The sequence below is a fragment of the Myodes glareolus genome, chromosome 11, assembly GCF_982192425.1.
Source record: "Myodes glareolus chromosome 11, mMyoGla1.1, whole genome shotgun sequence".
NCBI lineage: Eukaryota > Metazoa > Chordata > Mammalia > Rodentia > Cricetidae > Myodes > Myodes glareolus.
Window position 1 is genome coordinate 41,554,157 of NC_142036.1, and position 21,862 is coordinate 41,576,018.

The 21,862-nt window shown below is 41.6% G+C and overlaps 1 protein-coding gene across 9 annotated transcripts in view; it reads right to left on the reverse strand.

Moving 5' to 3' along the window:
• The window catches only part of Bbof1 (basal body orientation factor 1), a 32,098-nt gene extending 23,836 nt beyond the window's left edge, over window positions 1-8,262 (reverse strand). Inside the window, exons 1-4 of one of the 9 annotated variants that reach the window (XM_048449158.3) lie at window positions 8,057-8,257; window positions 5,337-5,565; window positions 2,592-2,657; window positions 641-784 (exon numbers count right to left, since the gene is read on the reverse strand). In XM_048449158.3, coding sequence (XP_048305115.1) covers window positions 641-784; window positions 2,592-2,657; window positions 5,337-5,565; window positions 8,057-8,109 — 492 coding nt within the window. In that variant the 5' untranslated portion in view covers window positions 8,110-8,257. The other 8 variants (XM_048449160.3, XM_048449159.3, XM_048449157.3 and 5 more) reach the window with 8 other exon arrangements.
• Window positions 8,263-21,862: the final 13,600 nt, after the last annotated feature.

The following is a 21,862-nucleotide window of genomic DNA, read 5'->3' on the forward strand; positions in this document are numbered from 1 at the left end:
TGGTGTCTTGGCTGAGATTTGCCAAGTTCACAAAGAAATTAATGCCTAGAAAAAAAAAGTTGTCAGGCAGGTGAACTGAATCAGCAGATAAGGGTGTTTGCCACCAAGCCTGACCATCTGAGTTCACCTCTGAAACCTACATGGTAGAAGGAAAGGACTGCAAGATGACCTCCCCTGACCTCCACACAGATACACTCCACACACACACACACACACACACACACACACACACACACACACACACGCAGAGAGAGAGAGAGAGAGAAAATAGGCATACAGATAACATAAAAATATATACAACAGATGAGATATTTCCCTTTCTCTTCTCTAAAATACGATTTTTCACAGGAATAAATATAAGGACTTTTCTCGGGGGCATTAAGTTGTTAAGCCAATCTCCTTAATGAGAGACAGTTCAGTGGTCAAGAATACCTACTGCTTTTTCAGTGGCAGGTTTAGTTCCCAGGACCAACGAGGTGGCTCACAACCTTCAGTCAATCAAGTACCAAGGTATCCAGCATCCTTTTCTGGCCTCCTTCAGCCCCAGGAATACATAAAGCATACTTAAATTCATACAGGCAAAAATATGCACATACATAAATCCTTTTTTTAAAAGAAGAAGGAACAGAAAGAAATTTACCTCATCTAATTCTTTTTCCACTTGGATTTTTCTCTTCTGGAATTGTTTTATTGTCTTTAGCTCTGTCTGAATCATGCCAATTTCTTTGGCTTTTTGATGAAACTGTCCCTCCAACTCATTTATTTGCATAGTATACTTTTGTTCCTGTATTAAAAAAAAAAGTAAATGAGTTAAGAAAAACAAGTGTTCCACAGAGCCATGCTTTATCTGAGGCCTGAGCCATTATGTATTTTCTTGAAAGAACTGTTCCACCTCTATTTTGCATAAAGCCATAATTTTTGCATAAAATCTTAATTTCTGTAAAATAATGCCAGTGGGCCTTAAATAAGAAAAAAAATTCAGGAATTTTTGCTTGTTTGTTTTTTGAGACAGGGTTTCTCTGTAGCTTTGAAGCCTGTCTTGGAACTAGCTCTTGTAGACTAGACTGGCCTTGAACTCACAAAGATCCGCCTGCCTCTGCCTCCCTAGTGCTGGGATCAAAGGCGTATGCCACCACCGCCTGGCGTTTTTTGTTTTTTGTCTACGTAGCTCAGAAAGTAGAATGTGTGGTTAGTAAGTAAAATCCTGGTTCAGACCCCAGAAGAAAATAAAACCCAAACCAAATAAGATACCTGTGTTTAGTTGGCAACACAATCTTACAGAAAGGAATTTCATATTATATTTAAGATGGGGTCTTCCCACTTGCTTCCCTTCAACTTCCTTAGCCTCCCACTACTCTGCCCTTGAACTATGAAGCCTAGGCTAGTTTTGAACTCACAGCAATCCGCCTGCCTCAGCCTCCTGAATGCTAGAATTGCAGAAATGAGTCACCACACCTGGGTTTCACGTAGTTTTAAAAAAGCAGTAGTGTTGAATTAATGAAGTGGCATGCATGAAGTCCTGGGTTCAATCCTCAGCACCACACAGAGGAAATATTTTTGAAGTTTTGATCAGAGACCTTTATTGATATGTATTAGGAGAGAAACCAAAAATTTTACATTATTTTGAACTCTTCTAGCAATGTACAGGTGGTGGTATTAGTGTTCTGAGATTGTTACTGTAGTAAGCCCTAAGTAATAAGGTAATTATACTGATATCATTTAGAAGTCTCTGTAAGGGATAAAGGTGTATCATACAACAAAATAAAAACCCTGTGTTTGAGTCTGGGTGTATAACATAAGATATAACATCTGCCAGTATGAAGAAGCCCCTAGGTTTGATCTTTAGCACACAACTCAGTCCAATATTCTTGCATCTGTACTCCAAGTATTATTATTCATTTTGGAACTCGGTATCTATGTTTTTTGAGACAAGATTTGCTATGTTGTATATGTATGCAAACACTCAAGCACATAAAATGACCTAAAGAATAAATTCAAAGAATTCTCTGTATAATTCTAATAGTTCTACTTAACCTATGTTGTTATTAAGGTTATAATTTATATGGATGTTCCTCTCATTATAAAACTGTAGAATTGCAGTCTTCAGTAAAAATCTATTTCTTATTTAAAAAATAAATAAATAAATAAATAAAAAATAAAAAAAAGATTTGCTATGTTGCCCACAACACTGGCTTTGAGAACATCTAACTGCTAGACTCAAGTAGAACTCCTACTTCAGCCTTTGAAGTAGCTGGTGTGTGTCACATACCCCACAAGATGCTACTTTTGGACATTTGTATAAACAAGTACATGAGTTTTATATTTGTTCATTTATTATTTTGTTTTGTTTTTGTTAAATATCTGGGGATCAATGCTTCTGAACCCCCCTTTTCACTTTATTTATTTATTTATTTATTGGTTTATTTATTGGTTTATTGAGCCGGGGCTTCTCTGTGTAACAGTCTTGACTGTGCTAGGATTAAAGGCATACACTACTTCCTTCCAGCTTCACTTATTGGGCCTAAAATAACCAAACTCACTAGAAATCTGGTTCCCTAATAAGTAAACTATTAGTATATGTAGATACTTACCAATTTTTCCTTCTCTTCTTTGGCTTTTTCCTTTGTTTCAACCAATTGCTGTTTCAGTTTTTCTATCTGTAGAAGACAAAATGCGAGAGTAAGGAGACACAGAATTGCTTTGTGTCCTGTTTCTATTCATAAGCTTTATTAATTTATGTAATAGTAAAGACGTGAGCCAGGAAAGACAGTGAAGAAGTGTAGGGAGCCGTTAGGAGAAATCGCCATTACAAGATGGCACCGACGTTCCTGCAGCTTGGAGGTAATCAAGTCCTTATTTGGTATTGCTCCGTGGGGCTGAGTGCCCTTTGCCTGCACATGCGCAATTGAGCCTTATCACTGGCCAATCCCGAGGCTCCGGGCATCAGCAGACTGGTATTTACCAATCAGGGCAGTACCTGAGTCCCCTCACCCTATTTAAGCAGATGCCACTTGGCTCTCTCTCTCTCTCTCTCGCTCTCGCTTTTTCTCTCTCTTTTTGTTCTCTTTTGTTTCTTGCTCTCTCTCGCTTCCTGCTCTCCCTTTAACCAAGAGGCTCCAATAAAGTGTGATGTGAGAAGAATCCTCGATTGGTGGTCGTTCTTCATTGCTGGTCAAGGGGTTCGCCACAAAGAAGGAAGGGACAGGAATTTCCTCATATACTTGATCTGCTACTGACATTTCTGAGATCTAGCTACTATCAGAATTACGGGGATAATTTTTTGTAGTTGTAAAATAGACAACATTGGGCTGGAGAAATGAGTCAGTGATTCAGAGTGTTTACTGCTCTTGCAGAGGACCCAAGCCTAATGCCTACCACCCACATGGCAGCTCACAACTGCTTATAACTCCAGTACCAGGATCTGATATCTTCTGGCCTCCATACAGACTCCTGCATGGATCTGATGCTCAGGCACACACAGATACAAATAAAAAACACAATGTTGAATTTACTCTGGCAACCTCTTCTTTTTAAATATGGTTTTTCAAGATAGGATTTCAATGTATAGTGCTGGCTGTCCTGGATCTCACTTTATAGACCAGATTGCCCTCAAATTCACAGAGACTCACCTGCCTCTGCCTCATGAGTACTGGGAGTAAATGCATGTGCCACCACCACCAGACTCTGTCAACCATTCTTAAGTGCTCAGGTAAGTAGTACTAAGCTTGTTCTTGTTGTTACCTAAAAGGTCTCTAGAATTTTTCATTTTGCAATTCTCCTTTTCCTTTCCTTTTTGCCTCTGGAAATCAATTCAGTTTCTTGAATCTGAATCCTTTATGTATTTCAAATGACTTGAATCATACAGCACTTGACCACATGTTACTGGTTAATATCATGTAACATAATATCTCTGAGGTTTACTATACTGTGGCATGTTACATTGTTTTCTTAAGGCTATCCAATTGTCCATAAATATGTAAACCTTATTATCTTTTTCTCTTTGGGGAGGAGTGATGGAAGTAGATACAGGGTTTCACTGTGTATACATGACTGACCTGGAACTGGATATGTAGACTAGGCTAGCCGCAAACAGAGATCTAACTGTCTCCCAGGAGTGCTAATTAAAATGTGGACAGCCACGCCCAGCCTGACTTTATTTTCTCTATCCATTTACTTTTTAATAGGTTTTTAAGTTGTCAGTTGTTTTTTCAAATTTTTTAAAATTATGTGTTGTGTCTGAACATGGCCACCTTTGTATGGTGTCATTGGTGGTCAAGAAGCATCAGATATCCCTGAAGCTGGAGTTCTAGGCAGTTGTGAGCTGCCTGATATCGATGCTAGAAATCAAATTTAAGTCCTCTGAAAGAATAGCACACACTCTTACCTGCTAAGCCATCACTTCAGTGAAATTTTTAAACTGCTTTCATCTCTGTTGATGTAAATAATGCTATGAGAAAGAAAGAAAAAGCTAATGATAGCAAAGCTATTCTGAAATAACAGCTTGCTTCAAATGGAGTTAAGTGTAGATGGAAGTTTCTGTCCTGCAAGCCGCTCCCAAGTTAACCAACCACACAGAGGCTTAATATGAATTATAAATGCTCAGTCAACAGTTCAGCTTGTTATTAACTAACTCATACATAAATTAACCCATATTTCTTACCTACCCTCTGCCACGTGGCTCATGGCTTATTACCTCATTTTCTACATGTCCTGCTTCTTCTGTGTCTTCTGGCATCTCCCTTGACCCCACCCTTCTTCATCCCTGCATCCTTAGTTTGGTTGTCCCACCTATACTCCTGCCTGGCTACTAGCCAGTCAGCTTTTTATTAAACCAATCTGAGTGGCGTCTTTACAGTGTACAAAAGGATTATTCCACAGCAGTTAAGGGCTAACTACAGTACCCTAACCATATGATGAGATTTCAAAGTCTTACCATCTTAAAAAAAACAAAAACAAAAAACAGCATTTGAAGGCAAAAGGCAGATAGATGTCTGTAAGTTTGAGGACAGCCAGGGTTATTTAGAAAGACTCTGTCTGAAGTCGGGGTGGTGGTGCACGCCTTTAATCCCAGCACTTGGGAGGCAGAGGCAGGCAGATCTCTGTGAGTTCGAGGCCAGCCTGGTCTACAAAAGCTTATGTCAGGACAGGCTCCAATACTACAACAAAACCCTGTCTCGAAAAACCAAAATATAATAATAATAATAATAAATTAAAAATAAAAAATTTAAAAAAGACTGTCTCAAACTAATAGAAAACAAAACAAAACTTTTAAAAATATAACCATGTCACATAAACACAGAGGGAGATTGTGGGTTCACAGTTTGTTACCTACCTACCATATTATCTTTCTCCTGATCCTGCTTCTTCAAGTAGCTTAATACAGACATAGTGTCTTTTTCCAATTTATACTGCTGTTTCTTTAAGTCTTCATTATTTTTTGCCAGTCTTCGGGAAGTATCACGATACTCAATCCTAGAGAGTTCTGTGACTTCCAATCTGGCCTCCCAAAGAGAGGCATTGGCCTTGGCTCGCTCAACCACTTGGTCCTCTGCTTTCACTACTTTCCTACAGAAGACGATAGTGAGAATATGTAACTTTCTTTACCTTATCAGCACCATTTCTCTTCTATTGTGCTTGGCACTGCCTAGCACATAAAAGCATTACCGCTGGACGAATGCATTAATTAGAAATACACTTCCATTTGTATTCATGTAAAAGAGGAGAGGAGTGCTTTGGTACGACGTTAGAGGACTAGAACAAGAAGAGGAAATAGGAGGCCAAATGCATTTCAGAAAGCTCTATACCTTCTCATTTACTTCATTCTTCCATATTTCTTTATTTGTGCTGTGCTGGGTATCAGACCTGATCTCGAGCATGCTGGGCAAATAAATGCTCTACAGTTCCAGCTCCTCATCTTTTCTCCTATCTCACTCAGTTGTGAACCTTGGCTCACTCCCCTCATTATGATTACATTTCTACCTGAGGATACATTTGTTTATATGTCTACAGTCTCCAGCCCCGCTCCACCCCCAGTTTTTGTCATTGTTGTTTTGTTTTGGCTAGTTCACACACAAATGATCAAATCACTTGGGCAAGTATTTTAAATATTTTACTTGCTGGTACCCATAGTAAACCAGGTTTTAAGGAAAAACACACCATAATCATTTACGCTGAGATGAAAAAAATTTAAGGCCCTAGGGATGAAGACTGGTAGCAGCAGATCAAATATTATATATCTAGGTTTGATCCCCAGAACCATGAAAAACAATAAGGGGTGGATTCAAAGCTTTAAGTGAGGAGATGGCTCAGAGGATAAGAGCAATGGCTGCTCTTCCAGAGGTCCTGAGTTCAATTCCCAGCAACCACATGGTGGCTCACAACCATCAGTAATGAAATCTGGTGCCCTCTTCTGGCCCACAGGGATATATGCAGGCAGAATATTATATAATAAACATTGTATAATAAACAAAAAAAGCTTTAAGTGATGAAAGGTGAGGTTTTTCAAAATAAATACTGCACTAGCATTAACAAAACACTATGATAGGCACTAGTTACATAAACAATGCATAAAAAGTTTCACCTATATTTGAATTCTAAATAGTCTCCCGAGAGTATGTAAGTAGATCTTTCCTACTTACGCTGTTGCTTTCCATATCCTCTCAACTCCTGATTCTTTACTCCTTTTGCACATCTACCTTTTGTTCTCTTCGAATCCAGGCCAGCTCCACTCCTAATTCTCCAGTCTGTCCGTTTCCAGTGTGACTCAGACACTAGCGATAGAACGCCTCTCTACAACCTTCAGTGTGACTTAGACACTAGCAATAGAATGCCTTTCTACAACCTCCAGCTGGTACCAGACAGTATCAAGAATTGATGCAAGCAATTAGCTGTCTCCAAGAAAAAGACCACCAAGTTACTGGAGAAACAAACGAGGGTTTCTCAAACAATAAGCCATGGAATATTCAAGGAATACAAAGTATGTTATTGTTCCTCCTGTTCTCCTGTGTTCTGACGATGAAGAGTCAAAAATATAAAACATGGCTGTGGGGAGCAGGAATGTGATAAGCTCTTGGCAGTTTTTAGAATGTTCTAGACTGAGAAGTTATATTTTGTTTTCTCAATCACCTTGTAGAATATATATCTTAAGAGGTCAGGGATGTGGCTCTATGGTAGAACACTTGCCTATCAGGAGAAGGCCTGAGTTTGATCCTAGGGAGTCTACAAATCATTCACCTACCATTTTACACAGGAATAAAATAGAAAACACAATGGTAGTGGTTTAACTGTGGATGGTGGGATGACAGGTGATTTTCTCTTTCTCCTTTAGTATTTCCCATATCTCCCAAGCTTTCTGTACTGAGTATGAACTTCCTCTAAGTTACTCTGCTGGAGATGGAACCTAGGACCCTGCACAAGTACTCTATCACTCAGACACTCACACACCAAACAAGCTACCTTTTTGGTTTTTGGTTTTTCCTTTATCTTTTTTTTTTTTTTTTTTTTTTAGAGACAAGAGCTTCCTATGTAGCCCTAGCTGCCCTAGAATTTGTGGTCTTTCTCCCTCAGCCTCCAGAGCAACGTGATGGCAGGTGTGCGTTTACTGAACCTACCTCCAAAGAATTCACTTCACAATTACAAGTTTAAGGGATTCCTTTGCGGTTCCCACATATGATGGTGTTGAATTTCATGTGTACCTCCAAAGGCTTCAGGAACTACGGGGGTAGCCCACTAGGTCTATTTAGGTCTATTGACCTTCTAGCGGCAACTCGTGGCACCTAGAGCAATGCCCATGGAGGTGGGGTATCTGACCAATCTGGTCAAATCCTTTTGCGTTCTCCTTTTGATCCAAAAGGATTCTTGAGAGGCCCAAGGAACCACTTTAACAACTCAGACCAGAGCCAGAATGGAGTACACCAGTTCACATCAGTCTCATAATGGAGCTCTGTCAAGATGCTAGGGCCAAGTTGGACAGCGCAAGAGCTGTCCTCAAAAGCCGCGGCCCTAGATTCAAACAGCCCCGAGGAAAAGGCGGGCTCTGCGTCGCCGCCGCGCTTACTTGTCTTTTTCTTTGCCTTTGTTCTTGCCTTTCTTCTTGTCCTTTGCCGGCATTTTGACTTCTCCAGGAGTCTCACGGCTGTGGTCTCCTGGTGGCCGCCACCTGGGCCGACTCGGTCTCTAAGGAAACCACCACGCCGAAGGGCTAACGTCCTCCGTGCCGTTGAGGGCACGCGGAGGGCGCACGCGCGTGACGTGAGCGCGCCGAGAGGCGGGGCGGAGGGCGCTCCGAGGAGGCTGGCGTCCGCGCCTGGGCGGCGCGCGCGGTGAGTGTGCACGAGCCCCGGCGGCGTTCCCGGGGTTGGGGCCGGGCGGGAGGCCGCGAGGCTGGGAAGGGCGAGAGCTGGGCGGCGGGACGCGGGGTCGCGGCGCGCTAGCCCCGGGAGTCTGGCCTCACATCTCACAAGGCTCACTTCCCAGTGGCTCTCCGACCGCCACGCGCGCATCCGAGCGGCGCCAGTGGGGCTTGAAACGCTTCAGGTCGGGCCGTCGGCTCCTCCACGTCCCCGGCGCGGCCACCGCGGCGGTCCTGCCCGCGTCCCTGCAGCTGTCCCCGCGGCTCCCGCGCTGCCCGTCTCATGCTTACCTCCCCTCCAGCCTGGCTACGGTCTCGTGGGCTCCGGAGAGGACCGCGCACCCGGGGACGCCCCAGGCCAAACGCTTTCAGGGAGGCAGTTGACTTTTCCCAGGGCGGTGGCTGGGGCGAGGCTGCCAGCCTCACGGGTCAGCGCGCTCGGCCGCTCTGAAGCCGGCTCCCTACCAGGAGCTGCGTAACAACGAGGGTCGTCCGCCTCCGTGTCTGCGGTGGCAGGTGCTTGGCTCCAGCCGACTCCCCGGTTCCTGTTAGCTAATATGGCCCGCATCCTCTAGTGACCACAGTCTAGTCCCTTTGCTGCAAGTTGCATAAAGTTGCAAGCGCTTGCCTCGTATCCCGGGAAAAGGAGTACTCCAGTGTTCTAGTTTGTTCAGAGGAGGAGCCCTGTGATTATGCCTTCATTCAGTGAGAGCGAGTGAGTCATTACGAAAGACAGGTTTTGTGGCTGCCGAGTCAATAGTTAGACTTGTGAGTGAAAGCCCTGTTTTGCATTATCCTCCGTTTCCAATTACAGTTAGCAGTTATTTGAAACATCATTGTTAGACACCCCCCCACACACACACACACTTCTTTAGGGAGAACTTGATTACTATGCTCTTAACTATAACTTGAAGTCCCGCCCTGCCTCATCCCTGGGGGCGTGGCTTATGTAGTTGTAAATTTTGCGTTTAGCAGGCATGTTGTTGATTTGGTAAAGAACCTTAAAAACCGTTTTGAACCATCTGCTAACATAGCTTTGGAATGTTTTGACTGTTTCTGGTGCATTCTCTCCTCTGTGCGTGACACGCCAATAGACCCACGAGCAGAATCTCATTACTTCTGAGAAGCAATCTAGAAAGCGCCCTATTGATAACAAGCAGAAAGGGAGTAGGGCATCTTCTGTCATATAGTGTATATTTAAACTTCATTACAAAAATTGATTGTAAATAAAAGCCAGTCCCAAATTTACCATTTGAACATAGGCCTACTGATAAACTCATTCTCAAACTGAGTGGTGGTGGCACACGTCTTTAATCCCAGCATTCTGGAGGCAGAGACAGGCGGATCTCTGTGATTTCGACACCAGCTTGATCTACAAGAGCTAGTTCCAGGATAGGCTCTAAAGCTACAGAGAAACCCTGTCTCGAAAAAAAAAAAAACAAAAACAAAAACAAAAAAAACTCATACTCAAAAACTTTTGACTTCAGTAAAATAGCTTCGTTGGTTTTCTTTAACCTTTTTTTATTTTATGTATATGAGTGCACTGCTTGCAATTATATGTCTGTGTGTCTGGTGCTTGCAGTGCCCCTGGAGTCCAGAAGAGAATATTGGAGTTGGAATTACAGATGGTTGTGAGCTAACATGTGGGTTCTGGGACTCAAACTTGAGTCCTCTGAAAGAGCATCCAGTACTCTTAATCTCAGAACTATCTCTCCAGACCCACTCCACCCATTTTTGATATAGGGTCTCAGTATATGTATTTGCCTGGCCTAGAACTCGCAAAGCTCTGCCTTGCTTTGCCTCCGAGTGCTGGAATTAATGATGTGGACCACAATAGCTGGCAAGATACTTTACTTTTAATTTTTTTTTTTAGGCAGTATCTCATATTTAGCTCTGACTGACCTGGAACTTACCTTGTAGATCAGGCTAGTCTTGAACTCACAGAGATTTTCCTGCCTCCAGCGTGCTGGCTGGCTATACATTGTGCTTTAAAATAGTATATATTTTATTGTGTATAAATATTGTATATAAATATTGTATATGAATAAAATAATCTATTTTGAGATTAAAATAAAATTATAGCATTTCACCCTTTTATACCTGTTTTATAAATTTATTTTTATAGATTAAAATATATGATATAAATATATATCATTTTTAATACCTAACTAAAGTTATTGATATTTCACAACTCTATTCATAAACTGCTTTTTAAAAAAATTAAAATATAGTATCCATTTCCCCATTCCTCTTCTTCCATCCAGCTGCAATCAGTCCCATGTATTCCCCCTTACACTGTACTCTTTCCCTTCCTCTCTCTTTAATGGCTTCTTTTTCTTTAACTGCTGGTACATATATAGTTTTATTTATATGTGTGTGTGCATATATATTCCTAAATAAACAAATACAACCCGCTCAGTCCATATTATGTTACTTATATGTGTATGATTTCAGGGCTATCTAAACAAGACCTGAGCGAAATGACACCAACAGACCTGCTAACATGGTAGGGAAAACCTTCCAAGGCCCCAACCCTACACAAAGAGCTACAGGCAACTAAGGAATGCTGGGAGCAGGAGAAATAATCTTCCCCAGGGAAGAGCCTCCCTCCCAACTGGCTTTTCAGTACAAGGTGGTCCACCATGAATGTATATTAAAAATTTTTTTAGAGCTGGCTGGTGGTGGCACACATCTTTATTCCCAACACTCAGGAGGCAGAGGCAGGAGGATCTTTGTGAGTTCAAGGCCAGCCTGGTCTACAGAGTGAGTTCCAGGACAGCCAGAGCTACAGAAAGAAACCCTATCTCAAAAAGAAATTTTTAAATTTTCTCTGTGTGTGTGTATTGTGTAAATATGATGTGTGGGGGCAGGTGAGTGTGTATATGAATATGATGTGTGCATGGAATCCGCTCTTTTCCTTCCTGGGTCCTAGAAGTTGAACTCAGGTCATGAGGTTTGCACGGCAAGTACTCTTATTCACTGAGCCATCTTGCCAGCACTTTGACACTAATCATAGGAGAAATGCCATGATACTCTATTCTGGTGGAAGTAGTTTTAGCGACTACAGTGTTCTGAGCCTCTGCATTCTCCACCAAAGAACTGGATACTGTTATTCAGTCATCTGTCGACAGGAAGTGACTGAGAGTAAAGACTGTGTGTATGGCGGGGGAGGGAGAGTGCCTGTTCAGAAGCTTACCTGTTTCCATTTCCTTCCTCAATTGCAGGCTAGTAGCTTTACTGTTAGGTTTCATGAATTTGCTTTGTTTCATTGTTGGGACCACTGAATGCTTTTAAGACGTAGCCATTTAGTGTTTTGTTGACTTGGACTTGTTGATGTTTTCTGCTCAGTTTGCACAGTTCTTGGTTGACACAGAAATGAAGAGTACTTTGGCTGAATGTTCCAGCAGAGGGGATCATTATGACCCTGGTAAGCAGAGCATCCAGACACAGGTACCGTCTCTGCTAGCTTGAAGTTGAATACGCTCCTCAAATGCTTCTGCCTCTGGGTAGGAGTTGTTTGCTTTTTGTCATTCTTGAATTTGACCACCTTTTGCCAAAGATAGATTTTTTTCTTACTCGCTGATTATATTATTATAAGGTGTGAGTTCAATTCAGGACTATTTTGTATCAAAATTAATATTATGCCTAATCTTTTCTCCAGGTGTTTTCCAAACTGTTTAATCATTAGTTAACTGTGACTTTACTGCGTTTTATTTACTTCAGAGATAAAGTTTTATACTGAAAAACAGCCATTAATTTTGTTGTCATGCAGCTTGTAGAATCCTGGGTATGTTGTGCCCAGATCTGCCAAGTCACCCAAACCGACAAGCAAAGAGTCTTTATTTTATGCAAGTTTGCAAACTTGGTCTCTCCATGTGTTCAACGTATTGGAATAATCGGAGAGCCCCAAGCTCTGTTAGAGTTGGGTTTTTATAGTAGTAAAGCTGGCGGTGAGGGGTTTCTAAGGTTCAGGACCCCTGATTGGCTGACATTTGTCTAGGGGTGTCCTGATGAGTATGTGCTGGAAGGTGATCCTATCTACAGCAGTTGGAACATTAGGAATTTCCTTTGGATGGTCTGTTCTTGGGTGGTGCTTGGGTAATCTCAGTTTGTGGTCCTTCCAGAAACCAAGTATTGTTTCAGGGTAAACTACTGAGACTTAGGCCTCTATTAAACTTATCGATGGCTGAATCCTACTCTGGCAGGTGATAATAGCTGGAAGTTAAGAACTTCCTTTGGCTGCTCTGTTTCTGTTAAGCTTTTCATGACTGGCTGAGTCCTACAGGTAAATATTTCATTATACAAACTATATCTAAAGGGGCTGATCAGTGTTTCTGAATATTGTAGAAATGAGTTACCTTTATCCTACTTTTTTTATTACATGGAATTGGTTTTCTCCTTTTATTGTGGGTTCTGGGGATGGATCTCAGGTCTATGTACATATAGAATTCTATTAAATAGACATTATTTTGTGTGTGATTAGTTCAAATCCCTATAGGAGCACTATAAGGAACCCTGGAGGGTCAAGATTTATTGTTCCAAATTAGATTGATTTAAATTTACTGTTTTATTTATATATAAGATGTATTGGGGCTGGGATGTAACTTAGTTGGCAGAGTACTTTCCTCTGATGCTTTAATCCCTGGGTTTGCTCTCCAGCACTGCATATACTGGGTGTAGCAACACATGCCTGTAGTCCCAGAATTTAGAAAGTAGAAGCAGGAAATCAGAAATTCAGAGTCATCCTTAGCTACAAGGATAAAGGCCAACCTAAGCTACATGAAACTTTGTCTGAAACATATTGTATTCTTTTTTTTTTTTTGGTTTTTTTTTTTTTTTTTTTTTTTGGTTTTTCGAGACAGGGTTTCTCTGTAGCTTTGGAGCCTATTCTGGAACTAGCTCTTGTAGACCAGGCTGGCCTCGAACTCACAGAGATCCTCTGCCTCCCGAGTGCTGGGATTAAAGGTATGTGCCACCACCTCCTGACAAAACATATTGTATTCTCATAGATGATTATTAACTAATTAATTGTTAGTTCTTTCCAAAATATTGTGTTTTTATTAATTATTTCTCCCAACACAACCATTAGCTTAAACTAAAAGTCAATTCTTTAAGAAAAGTATCCCTGGATAGGTGTGGTAGTGCATATCTTTAATCTCAATGCTAGGGAGGCAGAGGCAGGTGGATCTTTGTGAATCAAGTCCAGCTTGGTCAATACAGTGAGTTCAATCTAACCAGAGCCGCATAGTGAGGGGGTGGAGGTTAGGGAGGAAGAAGAAAGAGAAAGATCCAAGTTTTAGGATAATATGTGATAGATACTTCAAATTTTCATCCATTTAGGAAAAAATGCCTGATATAGTGCTCATACTTGTAGTACTAGTGCTGGGGAGGCTGAACAGGAAGGTTCCATGAGACCTTGTCTCAAAAACAACACAAAACTCTCAAATGTTTAATGAGGACAGTTAGACTGAGGGGCACTTGGGAACAAGAGAAAGTCCTTACTATAAAGGTGTACAAACACAAACACACACCACAAATAAGTAAGTAAATAATACAACCATAAGTAAGAGGGACTGGAGAGATGACTCAGCAGTTAAGAGCACTGACCGCTCTTCCAGAAGACCCTGGTTCAGTTTCCAGCATCCACATGGCAGCTCACAACTGTCTGTAACTACAGTTCCAGGGGACCTGACACCTTCACACAGACATACATATAGGCAAAACAGCAATACACATAAAATAAAAAATAAATAAAATTTAAAAATATAACTAAGGAACCTCAGGGTTTTGGTGTTTGTGGTGTGTGTGTGTGTGTGTGTGTGTGTGTGTGTGTGTGTGTGTGTGTGTTTGAGACAGGTCTTGCTATGCCCAGTTTGCCTAGAAGTCAATACGTAGTCCAGGCAGCCTTGAAGTTTGGGTTCTCCTGTTTCAGCCTCCTAGTGCTAAGGTACAGCCATGTGCTGCTACACCCAGTTGCCCGGTTGTTAATTGACCTGAGGGTTTGAGAAGCACTGGAGGGCAGCAGTGGGCAAAGCATTCGGGAAGGTAGCCTGGGAACTCAAAGTGAAGGACGCAGAAGTTAGGGTGTCACACTCTCACAGTAGTCCTAGCATTTAGGAGGTGGAGGTAGGAAGAGACAGTTCAGGATTATCTTCAGTTACAGATTAAAGTGAAAACTGAAGACAGCCTAGGTTACTTGAGACTCTGAAAAAAATCCACGTTGTAGAGAGGCCTACCTCCTACGCGTCATCCTCTGCCTCCATACTCAGACAGTGGTATGCACATATATTCCCCTCCACATGGGTACACAAAATATCACTGATAGAAATAGTCTAAACCAGGTGCACACACCTGTAATCCCAGCGTTTAGGAGGTAGAGGAGGGTAAATCCCTATGAATTCAAGGCCAGCCTGGTCTACATAGAGAGACCTTGTCTCGAGTAAATAAATAATAAAATTGATGAAAAGAAACAAAAGAACTTAGAATGTCAGAAGATTGTCTTTGATCCTGTATAATAGAGTTAGCAACTTGTGACTTAAGGGCTACACTGTCTATGTTTGTTTCAACTTACATTATCTGGTTGATTGGTTGGTGAATGGGTTGGAGGGGGAAAAGTGGTATTTTTAGATTTTAAGGGGAATTAATTAGCTGTCACCATTTATAAACCAGCAAATTTTATAAATCTGTTCTTTTAGCCTATTCTTTAAAAAAATTACATTTATTTATTTAGGAGGGGTGGTGGGTGTGGGTGTGAGGTTCTGTGTGCCATGACATGGGTGTGGCAGTCAGGAAATTACCTGGGGAGTCAGTTCTCTCATTCTACCACATGGGGCCAGGTTGGACTCAGGTTACTGGACTTGGCAGCATGCACTAAAGTGAGCCATCACTGTAGGCCTGGCTTGTCTTCACAATTTGATGGGCTGGAAATATGGGGCTTGCCGGTCAGTGGTGGTGCATGCCTTTAATCACAGCACTCGGGAGATAGAAGCAGGTGAATCTCTGTGAGTTCAAGGCCAGCCTGGTCTGGTCTACAGAGCTAGTTCCAGGACAGCTAGGGCTACACAGAGAAACCCTATCTTGAAAAAAAAAAAAAAAAAAAAAAGGAAGGAAGAAATATGGGGCCTATGTTCCATTATTGCATCAATCAGTGGGAACAGCTAAAAAAAAAATTCCCTTTAGTGAATATGTGCCCTCCCATATGCCACACATACTGTTGCTCTACTTTTTTTTTAATTTTTTAATTTTTTTTTTTTGCCTTTTTTTTTTCCTCTTTTGAGACAGGGTTTCTTTGTGTAACAGCCTTGGCTGTCCTAGAACCCACTCTGTAGACCAGGCTGGCCTTGAACTCACAGAGATCCACTTGCTTCTGTTTCTGAGTGTTGGATTAAAGGCACATGCCACCACCACGCAGCTTGCAGTTTAATTTTTAATTATCTGTGGTGTGTGTGTGTGTGTGTCTGTGGGCATAGACACAAATGAATACAGGTGCCATCAAGCCCTGCTGTTTTGCATATATTTTTACTCATTGCATTTCCTTTATGGTCTCTGTAAGTATTTGAGTTTGTAATTCTGTTGTAGACAGGGAAAAATTAATGAACATTTTAAAGAGAGTCACGTTTTTATATATTCATTCAATAAACAATTCATTACGCGTATGTGAGGTTGCTTGGTGCTCAGTAATTAGTGTTCAAGATGAATGAGCCCCTGCAATGACTAGTATAATTGTAGTGGGAAAATGATGAAAAGAGTATGTTAGGATTTCAGAATAGCAACAGTGTTGACTGATAGACCAGTTCAAGTCTGAAGTAAAAAGGACTAGAATTTAGTTATCAGCAGAACTAGGAGGAAATAGGAAGAGATGGGAAGGGTTTTGCCAACAAAGACTTGATAAGAATGTTGAATATAGAAGACAAGAGAGAATAAAGTTAAAAACTAATAAATGTTCCTATTAAGAAAGTTGTGGTGCCACTGAAAAATTAAAGGACTAGTAAAAGAATCTGTTTAATCTTTGTATATGTGCCAGTGAGGCTGGAGGAGTACTGTAGAAGTGCCAGTTTGAGGTATCTCTGGTTTTGACTCATTATCTTGGATTATTTAATGGTTTTTTAATTTAAATTTAATTTATTATTATTATTATTATTATTTTATGTTCATTGGTGTGAGAGTCATATGTCCTGGAACTGGAGTTACAGACAGTTGTGAGCTGCCATGTGGGTGCTGAGAATTGAACTCAGAACTTCTGGAAGAGCAGCCAGTGCTCTTAACCGCTGAGCCATCTCTCCAGCCAATGGTTGTTTGTTTGTTTGTTTGTTTGTTTTGTTGAGACAGGGTTTTGCTGTGTAGCCCTGGCTGTCCTGGAACTCACTCTGTAGACCAGGCTGTACTTGAACTCAGAGATCCACCTACCTCTGCCTTCCGAGTACTGGGATTAAAGGCACTGCCCAGTTTGCAACTTAATTTTTAATTAAATGTGGTGTGTGTGTGCGTGCGTGCCTGCCTGCTTGCCTGCCTGCCTGCCTGTCTCTCTGTCTGTAGATATGTACACATAAGTGCAGGTTCCTGAGGAGCCTGAGGAGGCTAGGGATGTCCGATTCCTTGGAATTGGAGTTACAGGTAATTGTGAGCCTCTGGGAAATGAATTAAACTTGGTTCCTCTGCAAGAACTACAAAAGACTCTTTTTCCTCCATTCCTGCACACATACACCAGAAGAGGGCACCAGATCTCATTATAGATGGTTATGAGCCACCATGTGGTTGCTGGAAACTGAACTCAGGACCTCTGGAAGAGCAACCAGTGCTCTTAACCTCTGAGCCATCTCTCCAGCCCTGCAAAGACTCATTAATTGTTGAGGCATCTCTCCAGCTCTTAAGGGTTTGTTTGTTTGCTTTTAAGGAAATCCTACTATATCTTAGGATTATAAAAGGATGCTAGGAAAAGTTTTATTTTGTTTTTTTAAGATTTATTTATTTATTATGTATACAGTGTTCTGTCTGTCTGTATGCTTGCTGGCCAGATGAGGGCACCAGATCTCATTACAGATGGCTGTGAGCCACGATGTGGTTGCTGGGAATTGAACTCAGGACCTCTGGAAGAGCAGTCAGTGCTCTTAACCGCTGAGCCATCTCTCCAGCCCGAGAAGTTTTTATAGTCAACAGAGTATAAGAAAATCTCCTTTGAGGCCTGGGGAGGTGGCTCAGGTATATGAGGTGCCAGCATGAGAACCTGAGTTTGGATCCCCAGTACCCACACAAGAAGCCAGGCGTGGAAGCAATACCTCTAACCTCATGTACTGGGCAGCAGAGACAGGCATATCCCAGGGACTTGCTGGCAGTTGTGAAAGACCTTGTCTCAGTAAAGTGGAAAGAATCACCCTCTGGTTTCCACCTGCACACACACACACACACACACACACACACACACACACACACAGTACACATGCACATGTGCACTGTAGGGCATATGTTCCCACAGTCAAGTTTAGAACTGGGGCTTTAGTAATTACTGATCTTTAGTAATTACTCTTTTGCAGGGCTGCATAGTGAGACTCTATCTCCAAAAAAGTTACTGAATCCTATATATAATGTCTTCCTGTTTGCTCCTGCTTGTGAGACAGTTTAATTTATAAGTAAAGTACAATAATAAATGATAAAATAGGATAAATATAACTATGCTTTGATAAGAAGACATTTGAAACTTATTTTCAGAATTTTCCATTTAAATGTTTTTCAACCACAGTCAGCTGTGGATAGCTGAAACTTTGCTAAGCAAAACTGGATAAAGGGGTTGCTGTAAATGCCTCCCACAGTCAATACTTATTTATGAGGTAGAGATAGCTTATCACCTCATATTTTTACTACATTTGTTTATCGGGCAGTATGAACCCCTCTCCGATTAATGATGTATTCCTATCTAAAAGACTGATTCTTCACGCATGGCTAAGGAAGCACCTTGTGATTGTGAGGAAGGAGGGAGCAATAGCAGCAGCTGTCTGCTCTGGAAGGTAATTGTTGTAGCCCACTCAGTCGAGCTTACAGCAATGGAGAAGAAGGCTTGCACTGCCAGACTCATTTTGAAATAGCACCCGCATGGCTCCATTGTACAGAACGACCCTTATACACACGAGTGGTCTGAAAATCCAACGCCGTTCTGACGGAGACAAACTACAGAAGGAAGGAATCTGCATATAAGAAAGAGTTTTATATCTGTTGTCTACCAGTGCATCAGTTCTAATCCTTTAATGGGAGTTATGGTATTTGATTTGAAGACTGTAGGACCTTAAAGAATGTATGACTCACTACCCTCCTGATGGGAATCCACCCTGACTAGCATGGTGAGATTTTGGCCCAGACTTTGAGGCAAAGAGCCTTCCCTCCCTTCCCCCACCCCCACCCCCAGTGTGAGCTGAATGACCTCACTGGGAAGGTTTTACTATTTGAGCATGCTCTGTCTCCATGCACACAGTTTTAGTGGACTTTAATAAAAATTGATTTTTCATTAAGCCTTTATTAGTTTTATTGACATTTCAAATGACATGTGGTTAGGTCTTTCTGTGATTTCAGAGCTGTGCTGGTGGTCAGTAGTACCACTTTCTACCAGTATCTCTTTAATACCTTATCAATCTGCTGCTCTGTGGTTAGAACATTTTATGTATGCAGTGTAAAGTAAGTTCCTTTTATGTTTGTGTTTTTACTCTGAGTATTTAGTTTTAGTAGGTTGTTCAATTACTTACTGGTAGAAATTGTGGCTTACTTATTTTCCTCTTTCTCTCAGAAATGTATCTCATTTTTATTTGAAATTTTTAATTAGATTTTGCTTATAGAAATGAGCAGAATATTGTGTGAAGTGTAATTTTGATTCTTTTACTTATATGATGAGACTATTAACAAATAGATTTAAGGGTTTTTAAAAAACAGTTTTAAATTTTTACTAATTTTCTCCTATCACTTTTTTTTATTTTTTTTATTTATTTATTTTTTTTTAGACAGGCTGTCACCATCTAAATCTGGGACTCATTAGGTAGACCAGGATGGCCTGATCGGGTACTCCCTTTCTCCACTGCATGTTCCCTTGGCACATTTCAGGTGCATTCGTGGGTGTCTAAGGTCCTACATTTGACTTTGAAAACCTAAAAGGTGTTATGTATGCCCATCGCCTTCAGATATCAGGTCCCAGATGAGTCACTGCTGAACTCTCCCACACTCACCTTTGAGACCTACCTCCTTTTGCTTGGTGTGGCTTTGGCCATTTCTAGTCCTGTAGTTAAGTTCACTGTTCAAAACTGTTATCTGTGTTACATTTTAAACTTGCCCTATGCTTAATGTTTAACCTTGTTAAAGACAGCTTTGCTGTGGGCACAGATAAATTGACAATAGGCTGGTTTACATGTCACTGTTTTCAGGACTTCAGATGGACTTCTCTAGTCTCTTATCTTATTGATAAGATTATTCAAATTATTGCCAAATGCTGCCATTTTATCCAAGCTAATCTATATTGCTGTTTGCTTAGGGAGGGAGTAGAAAGACCTAAACAATTACCTCAGGGTGTTACCATGGAACCATACAAGATAAATAAGCCTACTGCTTTAAAACTCTGAGTTAGGGCCTCCAGAACTATCCTTCCTCACATTTGGCCTCTATTCTGGAACACTTGTATTTTCTAGGCATACTTGAGATCCTCAGAAATTCTCTTCAAGTTAATGCCTGCTTCTGACTCAGGGTCTACCTTGGCCTCTCATTCTTTAAGCCTCCCATTCATCACCTACCCCTCTTCTCCCCCTCCTAAGCAGTTAGCACCCTGCACACATTTCTCCCAGAGTACTTATCCCAATACATTGTAGCCATTAGTTTACCCATCTGATATTTTTTTAGTAAGTCTCCCCACTAAAGCCGATGTCCTTTATGGGTCTAGACTCTAGCCTGATGCTGATATGTTAGACACTTAGTTGGAAAACCACTGCCTGGCTTTCTAGAGACCATCCCAGGAACGGAAGTTATCATTAACTTGTCCACCTTTTATCTAATGTACAAACAACTCAAGGAGAGATGGCTTAACTCAGAGGTTAAGCGCACTTGTTTGTCTTGTAGAGATCCCAGGTTTGGATCCCAGCACCCATTTGGTAGCTCATGACTATCTGGAACTCCAGGTTCAGGGCACACAACGCCACCTTCTGGCCTTTCTGGGCACTCACAAACAGTGCAGACCCAGCAAGGCCGGCACATACACATAAGTAAAAAAGTAAAATTCAAGGATTTATTTTATTTTCATTTGTTTTATTTTTTGAGACAAGATCTCATTACTTAGCTCATGGTGGCCTTGAACTCTTTTCTTTCTTTCTTTCTTTCTTTCTTTTTTTTTGTGGTTTTTTTTAAAGACAGGGTTTCTCTCTTTGGAGCCTGTCCTGGAACTAGCTCTTGTAGACCAGGCTAGCCTCGAACTCACAGATTTCTGCCTCTGCCCCTGCCTCCCAAGTGCTGGGATTAAAGGCTTTCTGTAACATGAAGGGAGCCGGGCCTGCTTGTTTGGGTTTTCTGTCCTGCCCAGTTCCCCCAGCTGTTTAGTCCCAGAGAAAAATCACATAAGAGATCTCTATAAGTTATAAAGCTGATTGGCCCGTTAGGTCAGGCTTCTTACTGGCTAACTCTCACATCCTGATTAACCCATTTTTCTGATCTGTGTTAGCCTTGTGGCTCAGTACATTTTTCAGTGAGGCAGCTCACATCCTGCTCCTTCGGTGGCCTGAGCAGGAGTGCGAGGAGTCAACTTCCTCCTCCCCAGGCTGCTCTCCTCGCATCATTTCCACTTCTGTCTGGTTTTTCCACCTACACCTCCTGCCTGGCCAATCAGCGTTTTATTTAAAACATGATTGACAGAATACAGACAGTTCACCCACACCAGCTTTCACTACTGCTTCCCGGCTGGCCTTGAACTCTTTTATCCCCAGGTGAATTCAGACTTTCAATCTTCATATCTCAACCTCTCGTGTGCTCGGGTTACAGCCCTGTGCTACCAAGCCCCACTAGAATTCACTTTTGTTTTGTTTTTATGCTTCAGGATAGGGTTTTTCTGTCTAACAGCCCTAGCTAGCTGTCCTGGAACTAGCTCTGTAGACCAGGCTGGCCTTGAACTCATAGAGAACCCCCTGCTTCTGCCTCCCTGCTGGGATTAAAGGTGTGTGCCACTACCGCCCCAGCTAGATTTCAGTTCTTAAGAAACTTCTGCCCTATCGGGCAGTGGTAATACACACCTTTAGTCCCAGCATTCAAGAGGCAGAGACAGATAGATCTCTAAGTTTGAGACCTGCCTGGTCTACAAAGTGAGTTCCAGGACCACCAGGGCTACACAGAGAAACTCTGTCTCAAAACACCACCCACCCACCCACCCAAAAAAGAAAACTCTGCCTTAGAAACAATAATTCTGTTGGTTGGCATTTAGCAATTATAGAAGTAAATGCACACAAAAGGTGGAGAAGGGAAGAATGAAAGATAAATGATAAAAGATAAAAGAGAATGAGT